Source organism: Delphinapterus leucas, chromosome 1, assembly GCF_059928025.1.
Source record: "Delphinapterus leucas isolate spDelLeu-1000000601 "Yukka" chromosome 1, BTC_Dleu_Yukka2, whole genome shotgun sequence".
Classification (NCBI taxonomy): Eukaryota; Metazoa; Chordata; class Mammalia; order Artiodactyla; family Monodontidae; genus Delphinapterus; species Delphinapterus leucas.
Window position 1 is genome coordinate 165,041,533 of NC_143129.1, and position 15,788 is coordinate 165,057,320.

General features: G+C 48.9%; 1 protein-coding gene across 1 annotated transcript; it reads right to left on the bottom strand.

The window, feature by feature from the left end:
* Nucleotides 1-11,746: 11,746 nt before the first annotated feature.
* On the bottom strand, nt 11,747-13,974 carry FAM167B (family with sequence similarity 167 member B). Its single transcript, XM_022574955.2, has 2 exons — nt 13,285-13,974; nt 11,747-12,662 (listed from the first exon to the last, which is right to left on the bottom strand). The coding sequence occupies exons 1-2, from the start codon at nt 13,543-13,545 to the stop codon at nt 12,432-12,434; spliced, it is 492 nt and encodes a 163-aa protein (XP_022430663.1). The 5' UTR covers nt 13,546-13,974; the 3' UTR covers nt 11,747-12,431.
* Nucleotides 13,975-15,788: the final 1,814 nt, after the last annotated feature.

Here is a 15,788-nt window from a genome sequence, read left to right on the forward strand (position 1 = left end):
CTCAGGACTGCTTGGAAAGAGCAGTCCTCAGGTAAAGTTTAATTGAATTTACTGTGCATTCAAGAACCTTTAATATCAGAATCAAATCCACCTCCTCAGTCTATTCTGCTACACACACACACACACACACACACACACACACACATTCACACAGCCTGTGCTCTGAGCTAGTCTTCCCAAAAATTCTCGCTCTTTTCTTACAACGTGCCTTTGTTTATGTGGTTCGCCTGCCTTGGAATGCTTTTGCCCATCTGTTGAACTCTAACTCAACCTTCAAGCCTCAACTCAGATATCACCTTCTCTGTGAAGCCTTCCCAATGCCCAAAGCTCTTTGCTCCTACAGCATTCCACTTAGACCACAATCATCAACTTAGGCACTGAGTGCCATGATTACGCTAATTTATGTGTCAGTCCCCCTGCCTCTCCTACCCCCTTGATGAGATGGGGGATTTATCAAGAGCAGAAGCTGTGTTTTATTTGCCTGAATGTCCCAGCACCCGGAGCTATTCTTGTTAATAAATGTTGACTGGTATGTGGAGGGTTGATGCACAGATTCTCCCATCTACAGAGGTCTTAGAAACCACCAGGTCTAACCTCTGATTTTAGATGAGCAAACAGAGGACCAGAAAGGCCTGCTTAAACTCACACAACTGTTTGGGGCAGAATAAAGCTAGAGTTGCTAATACATGCTCGGACCAAGTAGAAGTGGGGACCAGTGGTGGTTTTTTGGTTAGCAAGACTTAAGATCTGGGGCTTCCCTGGTTGCTCAGTGGTTAAGAATCCACCTGCCAATGCAGGGGACAAGAGTTTGAACCCTGGTCCGTGAAGATCCCACATGCCGTGGAGCAACTAAGCCCCGTATGCCACAACTACTGAGCCTGTGCTTTAGAGCCCGTGAGCCACAACTACTGAAGCCCGCGTGCCTAGAGCCTGTGCTCCGCAACAAGAGAAGCCACCGCCATGAGAAGCCTGCACACCACAACGAAGAGTAGCCCCTGCTCGCCAAAACTGAAGAAAGCCCGCACGCAGCAACGAGGACCCAACGCAGCCAAAAATAAATTAATTAATTAAAAAAAAAAGACTTAAGGACCTATGTCAATTATATCTTAATTAAAGAAAGAAAAAAAGATTCAAGGATAGGTCCCAGAGTTATGTTCAAATTCTGGTTCTGATAACTTACTGTGTCTCTTTGCTGAAATCATTCTTCCCCAGCCTCACTTTGCCTTTTCTGTCAACTGGGGATCGTCATCCCTTTCTCATAAGCTTAGATGAATGTTGGCTTGATTTAGAGCTGAGAAAGACTTATACCAGTGCACATTCTGCCCTACCAACCCCTGCTTTGGAGGGTGGGAGAATGGGACTGGTAAATAATCCTCTTGGCTTTAAGCTCATGTTTCTTTTTTTTTTTTTTTTTTGCGGTACACGGGTCTCTCACTGTTGTGGCCTCTCCCGTTGCGGAGCACAGGCTCCAGACGCGCAGGCTCAGCAGCCATGGCTCATGGGCCCAGCCGCTCCACGGCATGTGGGATCTTCCCAGACCGGGGCACGAACCTGTGTCTCCTGCATCGGCAGGTGGACTCTCAACCACTGCGCCACCAGGGAAGCCCTATTTTTTTTTTTAATTTTTATTTTATATTGGAGTATAGTTGATAAGCTTATGTTTTTTAAACTGAGATACTTATAACCTTTCATGGGTACCGGAAGTCACAGGTGTGTACCTCCCAAAGCATGAGTGTCAAACACATAGTTAAACCTTGTTCACGTAGTTAAACAGACATAGATCTATTACAAAAAGAGGAAAATACAAAATGTACATGGAATTTTAAGCCAAATCAAGAGACTTTGAAGGAAAGGTGTACACGCATATACTCCTCCCACTACTTTAGGAGTCCTGGGGAGACATTTGAGAAATCTTGCTCGGCTCTGTGGCTGCAAATGGCTTTTTAATTTTTTTGATTGCTAATTTTATTATGGCTAAGAACTGATCAGCAGCAAAAGCCTCCAGAAAAGTACTGATAACAACCTGGAACCAGCCTAAGATGAGCCGAGCTGTCTAGTAAGGTCCTGAGCAACCCACTGTGATATTCAAATAGGCCTTGGAAAACCACAGGTTGGTTATATTACACAGAGAACACCAACATCAGATGAGGTGTCAACTTAGATCAGTAAGGTCCCTTCCAGGCTTGACATTCTCAGAGGCTTTGAAAAAGGGTAAGAGAAAGATGAGAAAAGTTTGGGGTTGAGAAAATGGGATGAACTGGGGTGCAGCAGTGAGGGGAGGCTGGTAGACGGGGCAGAAGGAACCTTCTGAAGGCTGAAGCTCATAAGAATGGAAACTGTACCTGTCCAGGCTGGGGTCACATGGGGAGGGAAAAGGAGCCACAAGGCCTTGGGCCAGCATCCAGAAGAGCATGCAGGCAGGACCTATACCCTGGATAAATCTCAGCCTGCCATAAAGGACTGGGGCCAGATATAAAAGAATGAAATATTGCCATTTGCAGCAACATGGATGGACCTAAGATTATCATACTGAGTGAAGTAAGCCAGACACAGAAGGACAAATATTATATGATATCACTTATATGTGGAATCTAAAAAATAATACAAATGAACTTATTTACAAAACAGAAACAGACTCACAGACATAGGAAACAAACTTATGGCTACCCAAGGGGAAGGGGGTGGGGGATAAATTAAGAGTATGGGATTAACAGATACACACCACTATATATAAAATAGATAAACAATAAGGATTTACTGTATAGCACAGAAATAACAAGGATTTACTGTATAGCACAGGGAACTATGTTCAGTATCTTATAATAACCTATAATGGAAAAGAATCAGAAAAAAAATGTATATATGCATAACTGAGTCACTTTGCTATACACCTGAAACTAACAAAATATTGTAAATCAACTCTATGTCAAATAAATAAATAAAAGGACTGGGGCCAGGAGCGAGAAAAAGTTAAGCTGTGTTAAATTAAGCCAAAAGGTACTCAGTAACTCTGCTGGGTATCTGACCCCCCGTGTTTCCTCTGTGGCTTATTTAGTGCACCTGGAGCCCTCCAGCTGCAGGTAGCAGGCCCTGCCGTATACAAAAGTGTGAGTTTTGGAGTATAGGGCCTGGCAGCAATCAGAAGACCCCAAGACCTGGCAATGCCAGAGGTTATTTTGGTGAGTGGCTCTCAGCCACTGGGAGCTACATGCTCCTATGAAGCCCGAGGATAATGTTGAAGGTTATTTCAATATTTCAAAAATCTGAAGGGAAATGGTACTATGATTTGTTTCTCAGTATGACAAATTGCATTATCATTTCTTCAATGCATACTTAGGTCTCTGATGAAAATTTGAACTAGAAAACAAGAAAATTAGTACCTAAATGAGGTCATTCAGTCAGCAAAACCCTCAAAATCATGGGATCCATGGGGGAAGAGGGGAAAAGTACAACAGGGGAAGGGCAAAGGAGTCCTTGGAGGGAAGAGTTGAGAAGCACTCATGTAAGTCACCAGCCTCATTTTAAAGATGGAGAAGGTGGAGGATCAGAGAAGGTAAGTGGTTTTCCCAATAGCAAGAGAGGGCTCTTGGCAGAGGCGGGACTCCAATCAGGCCCCACCTCCTTTTTCAAGGTACTCTACTCTATTCTTCCCTCCCTGGAGACTAAAGGGGGCAGGGAATCCTGAGAGGTCATGCAGGCAATGGAGCAGGGAGGGAGGTCTGAGAGAGTGGGGTCCACTCTCCATCAAGATGTGATCATTGTGCTGTTAACAAAGGCCTTTTTCTCTAAGGCAGTTCTCCCTCTATTTGGAATGCATGTTTCTGAGTGTACATTTACCGGCTTGGTGAATACAAGTCAGCACACATTGAGGCATGTGAATCATTGAGCATCATGCTTATGTGTACATACCCGTGGGTATGTAGGAGCCCCTGTGTGCAGATGGATGTGCAACAAAATGGGGGCATGTATAGTTTGTGGGTGTCCCTATGTAATTGTGAGGTCATATATGCATGTATTTATTTGTACAAAATGTGGGTCCCATCCTAGTCTGATTCAACCAGGTTAATAAATGAGGTCGGCAAAAAGAAAATCAAAATTAAAGCTTATGGGCTTCCCTAGTGGTCCAGTGGTAAAGAATCCGCCTTCCAATGCAGGGGATGCAGGTTGGATCCCTGGTCTGGGAACTAAGATCCCACATTCCGCAGGGCAACTAAGCCTGTGGGCACAACTACTATGTTCGTGCACCTCAACTAGAGAGCCTGCATGCTGCAAACTACAGAGCCCACGCGCCCTGGAGCCTCCGTGCCACAACTGGAGAGAGAAAACCCGCACACCACAACTAGAGAGAAGCTCACGCACCACAACTGGAGAAGCCCGCGCGCCGCAACAAAAGATCCCACATGCTGCAACTAAGACCCAACGCAGCCAAAAAGATAAAGAAAATAAATAAATTAAAAAAATTAAAGCTTAATATAAATTTCTCATAGAAAGAAAGAAAGAAAGGAAGGAAGGAAGGAAGAAAGAAAGAGAGAGAGAGAGAGAAAGAAAGAAAGAAAGAAAGAAAGAAAGAAAGAAAGAAAGAAAGAAGGAAGGAAAGAAGGAAAGAAAGAAAGAAAGAAGGAAAGAAAGAAAGAAAGGTGGGAAGGAAGGAAGGAAGGAAGGAAGAAAGAAAGAAAGAAAGAAAGAAAGAAAGAAAGAAAGAAAGAAAGAAAGAAAGAAAGAAAGAGAAAGAAAGAAAGAAAGGTGGGAGGGAAGGAAGGAAGGAAGAAAGAAAAAGGAAACAGATCCAGAGAATCCCCAGGACTCTCAGAACCAGTAACAAAGGCAGATTCTGTGGTGAATGAAACAGGACATTCTCTTCTCCCAACTCAGGAATTCAAGGTCAATAGGAGGAATTTTGTAGATTCTAGACCTCGTCTGACTAGCATCTGAAATGTTCTCGGTCAAACTCAAGATCTGTCCATGGTTCACAGAGCACCTTGTGCCAGTTATAAAGGGCCACCCCTCCCTGGGGTTTCAAACTTGGAGAGTGGAGTGAGGGCTAGATTTCAGGTACCATCCCTCTTGTCTCTTTGCACAGAGCCCAACACACAGAGTGGCCCTTCTTACTCTGTGTAGAATTGATCAAAAATCCCAGGCTGCGTGAAGCTCCTGGACTAGAGTTTCTGATCCCAGGGTTGTTTAGGAATCATATCACAATGAGCTCTGATTCTTGCCAACTTGTTCACTTTTATCAACTCCATAGACATTGTCTCGCCTGGCTGGGCCTAGAATGTGTTTTGTCCCCTTAAAAAAAAATGTAACACTTTTCCTCCCCTAAACCGTAAACCGATTCATTTATTGAACATTCTGTCCAAAATGTGTGCCAGCTTCTTGCCTGGGTTTCTTGCGCTAACGCTTTATGTCAAGGGCAGGCAGGCTCTTCAACTGCAGACCACTGTTGCATTCTGGGCCACCCTGTGGCAAAATCTGTCAGGAATAATTTAAAACATTTTCTTGCCCTTTTTCTTTGGCCAAGATTTGGTTATTGGCAAAGTTGCATATGTTCAATGAATAGCCTTAGCTGTGGATGCCTGCGCAGAACCCTCACCATGGTACTCGAGAATCAGGGTTGACAGCCATGGTAAATAATTTCTAGTGGGTAAAACAAGGATGTCTCCTGAATACCCTCCCTTTTTGTGTGTTCCTCTTTGATACAATACTACTTTGGAATAAACTCTGTGAATTCACAGAGTTCACAAAAAAGAGAACAAAAAGATAAGCCTTCTCTTATGCAAACAAGATGGATTTATTCTCATAAACTGCGAGTGGTTTAAACATAGAACTGATTCTGCTGGTTAGTTATTGCCATAAACAAGGGCTATAGAGCAATTATTCTAAAGCTGGTATTTGTGGTAGAGACCCTCCAACTAGTAACTTATATGTACCTAGTAATTTCTTTTATTGAGCCCCCTTCCTCATGTACCTCTGTCCGTATTTTGCATCATGGGGGTTTTATCAGGACGAAGCCTTACTTACAGTTTGGCGATCCACACCACTTTATTAAAGTTTCTGGAATTCTGCAGGTCAGGGAGGCTCAGCTCATCATATCCATATCATAGTGAACCAAGTTCATTCCCAAGGCCTCCCAGTCACTCACTGACAGAGGGCCTTTGGGCAGGTTACTACACCTCTCTGAACCTCCCTCAGTTCCTTTATCTTCAAAATGGGAATAAAAAAGGAACCTGCGTCTAGGGCCGTTGTGAATGTAATATGTGATATGTAGATGATCTCATATAATAAAGTACTTAACATGGTGCTTGGTACATAGTAAGGACTAAGTAAATGAAAATAGTTATTCGAGGCCTGCGTGGGTATTTCATTACCCCAGCCTTAAATACATTCATTTTCCTTTCTGATTTTTGGCACTTCCACGAGCCACTTTTTCACCTTTAATATATTTACCTCAAATGGAAACTTCACTACCATAAATGGAAAACCAGAACACAACATTGTAAATCAACTATACTTCAATTAAAAAAAAAAACAATGGAAAACCAGCCATAAATAGAAATCTGTATATATTAAAATAAACACATACTTTAATACCTAAATTCACATTTGTAAATATTCATTCCTTACCCCCCTAAAATCACTCACCTGCATCAGTGATGCACAGGCCATATCTGGGGAAATGCCACACTGTGAGACAGAACTCTGGACTTAGGCCTCTGTTGGTAAGTTAGAGGAGACATAATTTTCTTCCTACTTGGCCAGCCTATCGACAAAAATTTAATGGGTATGCCTTATGTGCCAGGCTCTGATCTAGAGCTGGGGACACAGAGGTGAGCAGTCAGAGAGGCTCCCATCCACTTGGCCCTGCCTGCTGTGTTAGAGGTGGGTGCCCCTCTGGCGGGTCACTCCATTTTCACAGGAGGCAGTAAGGCCTGTCTTCAGCTCACTGATCGGTAACGTCTGTGACCCTGACAAACTGACAACACAAAACAGCAGTATTTGCCAGGAAGTAGCATCTCAAAATCACCACCATTACCCATTAACCAAGTTAACGACATTTAGCTAAAATCGCTGAAAAGATGAGGTAGATCTCCATGTGTTGACATGGAAAGACATCCCAGGTACAACACGGCAAGCAAGTTACAGAACAGAATGTAGAGTTTAAGTCTGTTTGCATTTAAATATGGAGTATAGGGGATTCTTTTAAGCCAGGCTCTGTGCTAAGCCTTCATTTGCATGACTTCATGTAATTCTCATAATAATCCTATGAAGTAAGTGCTATTATTACCCCCATTTTACAGATGCAAAAATTGAGGCCCAAGTGGGGTAAAGGTATTTGTCTGAGGCCTCATAACAAACAAATAAGTGGTAGAGAGGCGAGCTGAACCTCGGTCTACCTGCCTCCAGAGATTAGGCTCTTAACCAGTATGCTTTCCAGCGGCCACACATAGGAAAATCTGGAAGGACGTGCACCAAATTGCCCACAATGAGCATAGCCCAAGAGTGAGATTGGAGGGAGCTGTACTTCTTATATGTCTTTGTATGTCTCTGTACTGTTTAAATTTTTAAAAACTGCCATGTGCTAATTTTGTAGTTGAAAAACAAAAAACAACAAAGCCCCCACGAACACAAAAACTCTGCTAAGAGACACAAGCATTTGAGGAGAATCAACTGTACACTTGCCCTTCCACTCCTCTCCTTGTCTCAAGAGGTGTAGGCATGGAATAGGGGATACAGGAAAAATGGTTCTGCGACCACAGAAGTCTGAAAAACACTGGGTTAGACAAAATCAAACAGCCACCTTCTCTGGGGAGACTTTCAGAGCTTCAACCAGCTAATGCTGATGGTGAAGTTAATGTGGGACATTTTGTAGCTTAGACCATGTTGATTTGGCCCCAGACCGTTTTCTTTCCAGGTGCCTCATGGGACTAGCGTTCTTTAGAACAAGCATTGGAAATGCAGCTCCAGGTGCTTTCAAACCAACACCTGGATGGTATCTTTGTCCCACCTGCCCCCATCCCACCCACATACTCAGCTCCCCTCAGCATCGCTTTCACTACGTTGAGCTTGGCCTTCAAGCCATCAGCTTGTGGGTGTGTGGATGGATTTGTAAGATCCAGTGTATGATGTATCTGCGGTCCCTGCCTCTGCCTCTGAACACACGTGCACACATACATTTTCCAATGATGATATGAATGGTGTTTTGGCTAGGGAGGGAGGGTTCATGTGTGTGTCTGTGTGAAGTTGTGTGTGGGACCCTCCTCTAAAACAGACCCTGTGGCCCAATCTAGAGTTCTCACACCCACTAGTACACACAGGAAACAAGCTCATTTGCAAAGCCACACCACAAGTGTGAGGGAATGGGTGGCTCACTGGCCTGCCCAAGGTGCTGAGTAGGGGTAATTCTGGTGCAGACATCCCCCCCACCCTTTGGTGCACAATTTGCAGGAGAAGGGGGTGCCTAACCTCTGTTAAGCACCTACTGCATGCCAGGAACCACCCAGGGCACATCACAGCCATTATTTTCTCTTTGATTCCCCACAGGCACTCTGTAAGGAGGGATTTATTATTGCCTCTTTACCAATAAGTAAACTGGAGTTCGGAGAAATGAAGCCATTTGTTCAAGGAAATGGCAGAACTGGAACTGTGCCTGGGTCCACCTGGCTCTGAAATGCATGTCCCTCACGCTACACCAAACCCGCTGGCTCTCTTGTGTTTGGTCTTGCCCTGAGGCCTCTGCCCTCCTGGGACCCAAGAAACAACCCAGGGACAGTGACCTTGGCTTCATGTCCTAGGTACTCTGCAGAATGGGCCTTTATCCTTCTCAGAACTGCCTTGACTCTTCCAGGAAGCCTCCCGGATCACCTAAGGGAAGCCTTCTCCCGTCCTCTGAACCCTCCGCCTATTCTCTTGCTCCATCACTTGGCCTTTTTTCCCTTACAGAAGAATCTCTGTCCCTGAGCCCCGAGGGTGAGGGACCCTGAGTCATCTATCAGCACAGGCTGGGTGGGAGAGGGGACGGCTTATGCTGGTCCAGAGTCTGGATGAGGGTAGGGAGACCCAGCATGTTTTTCAGGCCCTACAAGAGGCTGCAGGCCTTGGAGCTGGGGACAAAAGAAAGGCTGGGACATGCTGACTCGGTGGAAACTGTGTTTCAAGAAAAACTCCAAAGGCGGAGAGGGAGGCAGGGGAAACCTGCAAAGTGTGGCTCAGGTGGGGATTTGCCCCGTAAACAGCAGGCTGAGAGGTAGAAAGTGAGGGGGTGGGCAGGGAGCTGACTCTGCTTCCCTGGGCTGCCACCACCTTCCTGGGGTTTGAAGCAGGAATCAGCAGGACCCACTGGCCCTACACAGACAGCAGCAGTGGGAGGGGGGCTAGAGCGGGAGGGAGCAAAGGGAAGAGGGGAGGACTTCCTGCGGACACAATGGCAACTTTCCAGATGGAAGTCCACGCGGTCCTTGCCCGGGGCCAACTGCACCCCTGTCCGGGATAAAAATAGCCCTTCCTCTTCCCGTCTCCCATCATTCTCTCACCCCCCAACTTCCCAGAGTCCGGTCAGATACTTCCACCCGGGAGGCCCCATGCCAGATGATAAATATCCCTTCTCATGCCCACCCGTTCCCAAAGGAAGACTCCTCCTTTTCTCAAAAACTGTTGGTCACTGAGGCTAAAATCACTTCTCACGTGTCCATCTGGATGCTCTGGGTGACTCCTCTCTCTCTCTCTCAGGACAGTCTTGTCATTGGGGTCAGCCCCAGCAACCGGAAGTATTCTTGGGACCCCTGACTCAAGCCTGCCCATCACCTTGCTCCATAGGGGGTGTGTGTCACACCCTAGGCCATCACCCTCTCTCAGGGCCATCACCCTCTCTGCCTCTGCCTTGCTGACGGACTGCAGGGAGGGAGTGCTTTGCCCCAGTCTGGGCCTCAGGAGGCTCATCCATCATGGGATGAGGGACTGGATTTAGGGATTTCTGAAGGCCTTTGTAGTACCTGACGGTCCATGTGCCATATCCCCAAGGAAAATGCTCCCAGTGAGGTGGGGCCTGATGGCCGGCAGTGTGACAGAGGCAGGAGGTAACAGCTACGCAGGAAAGAGGTCATCCGGCTGTTCTGCCTGTCTTCCACCTGACCTCCAGCCAGGTTTTTCTGTCCCCCAGCCTGAAGGGCTGCTGCATACCTGGGGAGCCTGGCCCCAGGTCCAGCTGCAGCCCTCTGCTATCAGGCCCCCCACCGCAGCCCCTAGACCCCTGCTCCCAGTACTCCTTACCTGCCCAGCCCAGGAGCCCTCTGGCCCCATTCACATGGTCTTCCTGGCCTAGCCTGGCTGCCCAGACACAGCTTCGGCTCCCCTCTCCGTCGTAGCCACTGCGTGTCTCCCCGCGCCCACGTCCCACCCTGACTTCCTGCCACCTCCTGAGGGCCCCAGCAGCCCAACCACAGGCCTCCAGCACCCCAAGCTTCCTGCTGCCATAGCCCCCCGCCTCTCAGCCCTCAGGGGTCCTATACGTCTCCAGTCCAGGCCCTACTCACCCTGAGGGTGGCACTTGGAGGTGAGGGAGGATATTTGATAGAACTTCCCCCCGCCCTCCCAGGGTGCACCTGGACAAGAGATTCAAGGGCAGCCTTGAAACCCCACTGAGCGGGAGGCAAACAGACACCCACTCAGCTTGCAGTGAAGGGCAAGTAGCACTGCTGTCACAGTCTGAGAGCTGGGTGACCCTTTCATTATAGTCGGAGGGCAAAACTAACATCACTTCAGAGTCAGAGGAGAGGACAGCATCCCTGTAACATCACTGGAGAGCAGACACCCGTGTTCCAGTCAGATAGATACCAGGCTCACACAGCTGCTAGACACAGCCATGCCATCTCAGGGCACAGGACAATAGTTTATTATATGCAGAGGGTAGGCTAACACCCCTCTTACGGACAGAACACTGGACAACAGGCTGTTTAAGAAAGCGGGCAGAAAACCTCTTGTCTTTAAAGGGGGCAGAGAAACAGCCTCTGTCGTGGGCAGAGGGCAGGACAACCCCCCCTAATTATAGTTGGAGAGTAGGGCAACCCTTCTAACCAGGTAGAGGCGAGACCACAGCTCCTGTCAGAGGCACAGGGCCTGACACCACCTCCTGCAACAGGTGGGAGACAGAACAGACACTCCTGCCCAGGCACTCAGGTGCAGGCAGCAGACTGGCCGCGCCTTCTGTTATAGGCAGGAGGCGGGGACCTTGTCACAGCAGCAAACAGGTCAACAATCTCCCTTTCTTCAGGGCCCAGGCTGAGGGTGACACCCGTCAGAGGCTGAGGGCCAGGTCACCAGCATTATGAGGAACTCTAGGTGGCCTCTCTCAGGCCCAAGAGCTGGGCCTTGATCCCACCCGGCGGAAAGCATAAATATGTTGCCACCGCCTAAGCCTGCCCTGGGGGAGCGGGCTGGGGGAGGGGAGCCCACAGAGCATTGTCGGGGTTTGCGAGGCTGTGTGCACCTCAGCTGCAGAGGGAAGGGGGAGACAGGAAATGGGTGGGGGGAAGAGGAAGCCTGAGCTGGAAAGTCAGACAAAGAGGGTAACACAGAAACAAAAGCCGAGAAATACAAAAAACCAAAAACCTACCGAATGACACAGAGCCCAGAGTCCCAGCTGCGGGCCCCAGCTCCCCTTGCTGTGAACCTGAGCACTTCACAGTCCATCTCTGGGCCTCAGCGCAACAGCAAGAACACCACTGGGGCTAGTAATAATACATAATAATGCACATTTATTGAGGGCTTACAGGGCATTATCTCACTTCAGATGTATCCAACTACTTGTGGAGTGAGAATTAGCATTTCCATTTTAAAGACAAAGAAACAGATGCAGGGGTTAAGGGACCTCCTCAGAGTCTCATATCAATAGAAATCAGCGGTGGAGCTGCCACTGAACCCAGGTCTACCAGATCCTGCGTTCTTCAGCTGCCCATTGACCTAAGTCACCTTCCATGGGGGTGATTTAGAATTTTAAGTTCTTTTCCAGTTCTGATCTTGATAAGATAGAGCAACAGAAGTGGAGCTGTGGGGAAGATGGGGATCCATCTGTCCATCTCCACCCCCAAGGTCAGCCTTCTCTCCAGCAGTAGAATCCCTGGTCCCAGCAACAAGTGACATACAGCCACCTTGGGCCTGAATAAATGACTGCAGAGACCTTGATGGGAAGCAGAGGTTTATTGAGAAGCCTGGGAGTCTGTGAACTCCTCCCCTTCCTCCACACCGTCCCCCCTCCCCTATCTGGGGCAGCAGGGGCAACAGGATGCAGGGGCTTTAAGCTCCCAGAGCTCTGAGCATCTCCCGGACCCTCCCCCCACCGGTCTCCAGGTGCTGGCTCCTCTGGGGCACCCCTCCTTTCCTTCTTCCCAGGTGGGCTGGGGAATGGGTAGCGGGTGGCGAGGCAGGCACGCGGGTGCCCCTCAGCAGAGGGTGAAGCGCCGGGCGCTGATGTTCATACGCGTGAGGCCCAGGTGCCGCAGTGGCGGGGCCAGGGCCAGGCCGGCTCCCGGCTCCAGCTCCAGCTCCATCTCGGCCTCGTTCAGCAGCTCTTGGTGCAGGTGACAGACTTGGTCCACCTTCAGCCGGTGCAGCTGGGCCCGCAGCCGAAGCAGCTGCCCTGCCAGCTGCCGGTCCTGTGCCTGCATCTCCCGCTGCGGCCGAGAGGGGGCGTGAGCCTGCTGAACCTCCCATTTTCCCCTCCTGGTCAACACCCTGGGTCTCTGCACTGGCTATGTCCTCCCCACACCCTCACACCCCAGCTCTATCCATCCCATCTCATAGATCTTGCTCTAAAACCAAGATAAACAAATACAGGTACCTGGGGCCCAATCCTAAATCAACTAAATGGAATCTCCAATTTGGAGGCTGGACATTTTTATATTTGCACATATTGGATTGAACCACCTATTCAACACTGGCCTCTTGTACAGCGTGGTCAGTACCTCCTTTGTATCTTTGGGGTATAGCAATTCCCAGAGTATGGGAGGCCATGCCTTCCCCAGCTATAACTGGTTGCCCCACAAGGGCAGACTCTGTCCCCTGAGCCACAGGACCACAAGGTCAGTAGATTGGATGGACTCCTTCTTCAGCAAGGCTCCCTGAATAAAACACTGGACAAGTCTATGCCTGGCTCCTCAGCCCTGGGACAAAGCCACAGGAGTGGGCATTTGCTAGAGGCAGGGTCATTCTCATCCCCTCCCCATACCCAGTGTCTTGTGCCCTAAGGACTGCCCTCAAGGCCCTCTGCAAGGCTGCCCTCCCCACCAGACTCACCAGCTCCCGTCGGAGCCACTCAAGGGCAGAGTCCATTGAGTCGAAGCCGCAAATGGTCCCAGGTCCCCCGGGCTCGGGTCTGGCTTGGGCCCTGCGCCAGGCCTGGCTCTGGACCTGGGCCGTCCACTCCAGATATGAGGGCCGCCGTGTCTGCAGCTGCAGCTTGGCCGTCAGCGCCTTTACAGAGTCCAGGCTCTCTTCTTCTTCATCCTCCTCATCTTCTTCACCCACTGCCTGGAATTTCAGTGGCTCCATGGACATGGTTGGGGATGAGGGACAGGGCAAGTCTGCAGCTCTGGGATTAAGGAAAGGCTGGCAATATTACCCAGGAAGAGATGGCAGAAGCTGAGGGTGAAAGAAATGTGCAGGGAGTGTGCGCTGGTGAATGTTCAAGGTGGGTCAGGGAGGCTTGAGTGTGTCGGGGTGGGTAGGTAGATGGGTGTGGGAGGCTGAGTGTGCAAGGGCTGGGATTTTCCTACACTGCTAACCCAGGAGCCACGTGATGCCTGTCCGGGTGGGGGCAGGAGAAGCCCTGCTCCTCTGGCCCCTTGGATAAAATTTATTGTCTTTGCCCAGAAGGAGACACCCAGTTCCCAGAAAGGAAGTTGCTCCAGGATAAGAAAAGCATCATCCACACCAGAGTCTTGGCCCTCTTCCCAAGACCCAAGTTAAGGGATTGGGGAGGGGATAGGAGGCTGACAAGCTGCCCCCTGTCCTCACTTATGACACTGGCCCTTCAGCAAAGGAATAGGGTCCAGATCCCTGGCTCAGGAGTCAGGGGAACTGGGCTCTGGTGCTAGATCTGTGGGACCTTGGACAAGTCACTGACTCTCTGTTGGGACAGATCACTGATTTCAAGCTATATTCTAAGGAACTTTTGGTTCCCTTGGAAATCCCTCAAGGACTGTGTGCAGGGTAAGGGCACAGCTGTGGATGGGCTCCTAGACCTTCCTCTCCCTGCCCCTCCCAGGGCTTCAACCAGAACGGTTCCCTTTTTAAAACTTTGTATTGAAATATAACACACACAGAAAAATTTACATGTCATAAATACATGGCTTGCTGAATTCTCCCAAACTGAACACACTTATGTAAGTGGTCCCTAGATCAAGCAAAGGAGTATTACTATCATCCAGGAAGCCTCTTTTGTGCTCCTGGCCTATCACAACCCTCCTAAGGGTAATGTAACCAAGCATAGGGCTCGCTCATGTGCCTGCAGCGCAAAAAGCCAAGCTCTGACAGGGTGTTTGCAGCAAAGTAAGGGTTTATTGCAGGGAGCCAAGCAGGGGAATAAAAGCCAAGCCTCAGCTCCACTCCAACTTGGTCTTTGAATGTTGGGTTTTTTTTTAAAAAGGGGAAGAAAAACAATTTTTTAATAAATAAAAAATAAAGTAAAAAAATAAAAAAGAGGAAGAACCGGACTTCCCTGGTGGTCCAGTGGTTAAGACTCCACGCTTCCACGGCAGCAGGCACAGGTTCAGTCCCTGGTGGGGGAAGTTCTGCATGCCGCGTGGTGTGACCAAAAAAAACCCCCAAAATAACAAAAAAAAAAACAGGGGAAGAACAAAGAGGCTGAGATTAGCCATCATCTTGTGACGTTTCTGTGACATTTCTTTTTTTTCTTTTTTCTTTTTTCTTTTTTTTTTTGCGGTACGCGAGCCTCTCACTGTTGTGGCCTCTCCCGTTGCAGAGCACAGGCTCCGGACACGCAGGCCCAGCGGCCATGGCTCACGGGCCCAGCCGCTCCGCGGCATGTGGGATCCTCCCGGACCGGGGCGCGAACCCATGTCCCCTGCATCGGCAGGCGGACTCTCAACCACTGCGCCACCAGGGAAGCCCCTGTGACTTTTCTTAATCGTTGTTTCAGGAGTCAGAATGTCTCTGGTTTATGATTATCTGGCCAGGTGGTCCACAGCTAGGGGCTGATGAGCTGTTACCTCATCTTGTCTTAGAGAAACAACTTGAATTTGTATGTTAATGATGATATCTAGAATAGCAGTTTCAGTACATTAATGATGTTATTGACAGCAGCAATTTTAGACTTCTGACTCTGTTTGTTTGTTTTTGTTTTTTTGGCCATGCCACAAGGCACGTGGGATTTTAGTTCCCTACCAGTGATGGAACCCGTGCTTCCTACAGTGGAAGTGTGGAGTCTTTTTTTTTTTATTCTATTTATTTTATTTTTGGCTGTGTTGGGTCTTCATTGCTGCGGGCACGGGATTTCTCTAGTTGTTGTGGTGTGCAGGCTTCTCGTTGCAGTGGCTTCTCTTTGTTGTGGAGCACGGGCACTAGGCACACGGGCTTCAGTAGTTGTGGTACGCGGGCTCTAGAGTACAGGCTCAGCAGTTGTGGTGCACAGGCTTAGTTGTTCTGCAGCATGTGGGATCTTCCCAGACCAGGGCTCGAACCTGTGTCCCCTGAATCGGCAGGCAGATTCTTAACCACTGCGCCACCAGGGAAGCCTGGAAGCACAGAGTCTTAACCACTGGACCACCAGGGAAGTCCCT